General features: G+C 32.3%; 1 protein-coding gene across 1 annotated transcript; it reads left to right on the top strand.

Annotated features, from left to right (window-relative positions):
• Positions 1-523: 523 nt before the first annotated feature.
• Positions 524-2,395, top strand: LOC118037800 (protein SODIUM POTASSIUM ROOT DEFECTIVE 2). The gene is made up of 2 exons (XM_035043901.2): positions 524-1,144; positions 1,778-2,395. Exons 1-2 carry the CDS (start codon positions 1,012-1,014, stop codon positions 2,074-2,076), a joined length of 432 nt encoding a protein of 143 aa, XP_034899792.1. The 5' UTR covers positions 524-1,011; the 3' UTR covers positions 2,077-2,395.
• The last annotated feature ends 2,811 nt before the right edge of the window (positions 2,396-5,206 follow it).

Below are 5,206 nucleotides of genomic sequence, written 5' to 3'. Positions count from 1 at the left end.
TTATATCTCAACTTAATCTTAATCTAAATGGTTTGATTCACGCTATAATTCTTTATTATTAATTTCACGGATCTTGAAATTAATAATCTCTCTAATAATATGTCTAATAATCTCTTTATTAATTTTATATTTGAAAAGCTATTATTGATGTGATTTCCAGATATTAATTAGTGTGGTATTCTTTGCATAGAAGTGATTGCATGGTTTGGAATTTGTACCTTTTATAACCTTGAGAGATTTTTTATTTACTTTTTGACATCTGTTTTAGAGAGGATCAGGCAATCCATGTTCTAATGCCAATTGAAATTGAACAGGAAGAAAACATTGAATTAAAGTATGATGATGACCAATCTATAGTATGATGATGCTCTGAGTGTTGATTACTTTTAGCAAAATTACAAACCGTGTGCCTGATTAAATTAAGAAACAAAGTCATGGTGATCTCAATTAAATCTTTGTTGATCTCAAAGCCAATTCTTCTTTATTAAGGAAAGCAACCCACATGGGAGCCAAAAATGGGGGACAGTCCCATGCCTGCATCATCTTCCATGAAAAAAAAAAAAAAAAGAGGATACAACAATACACTTTTGATTTAACAAACATTACTGCTGACAAATCTTGACACTTATCCATGTCACAGCCTCCAGATCAAGAATTTTCCCCTAATCAAAGCATGCATCTTTTGAACATAACGATAGACCTCCAAGCTAACTAAGCTGATCAGGCCGCCATGAACAGTACCTTAACATATATAGACATCGACTTCAACAAAAATATGGCAAGGAAAGGGAAAAAGAAAAGCTAAAAAAGATAGAGGCCACTTTCTTTCTTTTTCCAGGGGAATCCAAGGAATATTAGCCCAGACCTTCATTCTTCATCCAAAATCCTAGCTATATATGTACATTTGTTTAAACCAACTGTGCTATATATACCTTCTAGCTCAGAAGTAAAAGGATGAACAGTTCAATTTAGTTTTTGGATGTTCATTGATTTCTTGAGGTTATTCTTCAAATGGCAATTAACATGCAGATTGTTCTGGCTTCCAATTGTGAGAATGTTGAGGCACAGTACGTGGAGATGATGGTGCCTCTTTATTCCCATGGATGTGAGAAGAAAGTGAAGAAGACCTTATCTCATCTCAAAGGTAACACATAAACTTATTATACCCCACGCTATTTGCTTAATTTGATTAATTTTAGCTTGCTAGGACATATATACATATATTATTTAGTACCAAGTTGATGCTCAATCCCCTTCTTTTTTTTTTTTTTTTTGAAGAATGATGTAATTACAATATTTTCATTGATTAGCAAAGACAATATAATAATTTCACTATAATTCATCAAAAGAAAAAATAATGAACTGATAGTCTGATAGTGTGTCCAGTGTGCAAAATGTTATGTATGGGATGGGCCTTGCTGTAGGCTCAATTTTGAGATATAGAGAAGGTTGCTTGATTATGGACCTCCTAGTTATCAGAGCCACAAAAGTATTCACTTCACTATTGCTCGTGGGCTTCAACTTATCTCTTTTTTATTCCTTTAATTTTAATTTTTTTTTATTAAACCCCTTTTATTGTTTTCTTAGATTGAGCAAGATTCATGGAAATGGAAGAAAGGAAAAAAAAAAAAAAAGAATTCCTTGTGCTCTTACCATTTAGATATATAAGCAAATCATGAATGTGCTTGATAAAATTAAACCCATTGGCCATTTCAATTTCAAGGTGATTATGAGAATAATTTTGTAAGTTTATGTTAGCTTTGTATGGAAATGGCAGGAATTTACTCTGTAAATGTAGATTATTATCAACAAAAGGTGACAGTGTGGGGGATATGCAACAAATACGATGTATTAGCTACCGTAAAGAGCAAAAGAAAGGAAGCTCGCTTTTGGAATCCCCAAGACAACGTTCAAATGGAAGAAGACGAAGAATCACAACCACCATCATCACCACCACCACCACCAAAAGACTCCAAAACTATTCCTTCTTTGACCCTAATGAAGGCTCGTTCTCTAACTCGCTCCTTGAGTTGGAAAGTATGGAAAAAGGTTTTCACGAGGACGTACTCCTTCTAAAGAAACTAAAGCATGCATTTGGGTTGTCGTAGGCTTGTAGCTAGCTAGAATAATTTAACAACCTAGCTAGCTAGCTGGCTATTCTCTTATTTTTTGTAAATTAATTATATACGCTAGCTAGCCTTGTTCAAGAATTTCGGCTCCCTTTGCTTAATTTCTTTCTTGCAAGAAATTGAAGATGGTGACTCGTTTTTCATCTCCTAGTTTGGTAGAAACTGGGGACCTTGTCGTGTCCGTCAATGTGTTCTTTGAATTTGGACTAAGACTTGCAATTTGCGTTCCAATACACTTCCCATGGAAAGGCCAAGGAGAAAGGTACAGATAAAAGATAAATCTTTATGGGGAGTTCAAAGCCTAAGTTAATAGCTCAAGTTAAAGCCTCTTTACTGCATAAAATAATATATGTAGCAAAAGATTTTTGACCATAAAAATAAATAGTTAGTTGATAATCATCCTACTTTTCAGAATTTGAAAATCTAAGTTTATAATTAATTAGATTACATGCCATTTGTTATCCTCTGACCCTAAAGAGGTGAGAGTTTTTAGCAAGAACTGGGTCCTATATTGTGCCAAACCAGCCACACAAAATTCAGCCATGGAAGCCATTGCTGGTCCACCCTCGTTGCTTCATTGTTTTCAGGCGTATCATTTGAAAAGGGTACGTTAAGAATGCGAACACACAAATCTCCTCCCTCATCTATACCATCTTATCTTAAATCTAATATGATGGCTTGTATCATGACAGCTCCAGAGAAGAATTGGAAAACTTTCTAGATGAAGTTTTTAAACGAGAAGATTGCATAAATCGGTGCTTTCATGAGGGATTTTTATTTTAATATTTGTGTTACAAAAATATACGAGTTAATTATAACTTAATCTATATAATTGAACGAAAATAAATAATGATTCATAATATTTTCAAATTTGTTTATAACTTAGTTTCTTCATCAATTTCACGTTTTTAGAGCAAAAATGACGAAATTGAGAATGACAAATGATGATCAATTGAACAATTTAATTATTTTTATAGGAAAATGACTGATTAGTTTGTATTCATAAACTATAAGGAGTAATTAATTATAACTTATTAAAACATCTTATCTAAAATCATTGCAAGATGACAATGAAAAACAAAACTCTTCTTCTTCTTGGTTTTTTTTATTTTTTTTTTCCTGCTTGATTTAGAAAGAAACGTGGGACTTTACATGGTTTCTAAACGTAATCATTTACAAGAGAAAAATAACAAGATTCAACGCGTAAGAAGAGGACAAGTGTAAAACTTTGATGGTGCCGACTGTAATATATTAAATTATATATGTTTCGAAATCTCATGTAATACTTTTTATAGTTAACGGAATAGCAAAGGGATTTTGGTCTAATTTATTTTCTCATACAATAGTTGACATGAAGATAACACCAAAATAAAAAATAAAACAAGAGAGAGAGAGACTTGAGTCAAAACAATATTACACTGCCTTTGGTTTATAAATTTGGCTTCATTTTGCCTACCTTCAAACACAACCTCATCATGAAATCAACTAGCTAAAAGCTTAATTAGAAGCTCTACCTTCACCCACACATATATTTTTGCTTACAAAAACAGCAAAATTTAGCAACACCAAAACCAATAGCTACCTACTTTGGCAAGAATTAACTATCACATACATAGTGCTCAGAAAGAGAGAGCCAGGAGGGGTGGTCGTCAAGAACTGAGGATGATAGCAGTGGCAATCATGGCGGAGCTGTTGGAAGAATATGCGGTGGCTCTGGCAAGAATTACAGAGAGGTTTTTGCCACCAAGACACGGCATGAATGGTTTTCAAGGTCTCAGGAATTTTCGTTTGCCTTCTTCTTCTTCTGCCACTCTTGATCAAGGCTCATGTTCTTTCATTGTTTATTTCTGATTGATGCCTACCTACCTATCTATCTCTCTCTCTCTCTCTCTCTCTTTTTCTTCTTCTTCTTCATTTATTTATTTTTTGAATTAAATTAATTGATACATGAGATTATTTTTCCTTTTCCTCTCTCATGTCGTTTTTGTTACTTATAAGGCTTCAGAATTTTATGAATTTTTGTAGTTTATTTTACGAGGGATAATACATTTATTTGTGGCCCAGAAGATTGTAATGTAATTTTAAAAGAAAAAAAATTATTGCGTCCCTACAGTGGATGAGAATGGACAAGTAGCACATTGATTTATGTGTGTGTGTTTGTGTTTTCTTTGTGGGGTTCTTGTTGTTAGATGAGTAAAGCGAGTAGGAGCGAGTAGCTGCAGCAGCGCATCAACAAATAGAAGAGAAAGAAAACGAATAGCTGAGTTGTGAATTTAATAAATGAAGAAATTCAGAAATAAACTAACTCATTATGCAAACGCTTACGTACATGCATAGATATAATAAAGATTATTCTCCAATTCATCCAATGAAGAAGATGGATTTAGTTTTTATATAGAGAGAAGCTCAGCTCATCCAATGATATATATATCTTTTTTTTTATTTGAAGACAAGGGTATCTAAAAACCGGTTTAAATATCAATCAAGATAAAATTATTTTTTCAATCAATTTTAATATATCTTTTTTTCTTATTGGTCTAACGTATTTTAAAAAATTAATATTTTTTTCTAATTATTCGTTCAAAGATTTGAATCTAAAAATTCAAACAATGAAGGGTGATCGAACTGCATTCTAAAATTATATACATAAAGATTTGATGAGACCTTTTTACTTTCTTCTTTTTTTTTTTTCTTTTTTTTTTTTCAAATAGGTGTAACTTGCCTATACTCTTAACGGCATGGGAGAAATAATGTGTCGATCCACATTGTTTTTCCCATTTTGCCATTGAAAAAAACACTCCGTTTGATTGCCTTAAAAAAATAGGTGCAATTAAATTTTCATTTTATAGGACATAAATGTCAATGTATAATTATTGGAGGGTGTAAACCCATTTCGCCATTTTTTTTTTCACACGTTTATTTTTAATTATCAAAATTTGTTTGGGGTATTTTTTTTTTCAAGCTTGTTTTTTCTTTTTTGTTAATTTGGGGTTTAAGAGGGGTTATTTTGTTCTTTCAATAAATTAAAATAAAAATCAAAAGTTGCGAATACGTGTGGGTCATGCATAGGAGCGTGA

The sequence above is a fragment of the Populus alba genome, chromosome 12 (genome assembly GCF_005239225.2).
Source record: "Populus alba chromosome 12, ASM523922v2, whole genome shotgun sequence".
NCBI lineage: Eukaryota > Viridiplantae > Streptophyta > Magnoliopsida > Malpighiales > Salicaceae > Populus > Populus alba.
Note: the sequence above shows the minus strand (reverse complement) of the source record. Positions and strands in the feature narration are given on the sequence as shown.

Excerpts from the sequence above, each read along its gene's own strand:
- LOC118037800 (XM_035043901.2), top strand. The coding sequence starts at position 1,012 with ATGGCAATTAACATGCAGATTGTTCTGGCTTCCAATTGTGAGAATGTT. Across the intron at positions 1,145-1,777 it reads GACCTTATCTCATCTCAAAG|GAATTTACTCTGTAAATGTA; the intron begins GTAACACATAAA and ends TGGAAATGGCAG.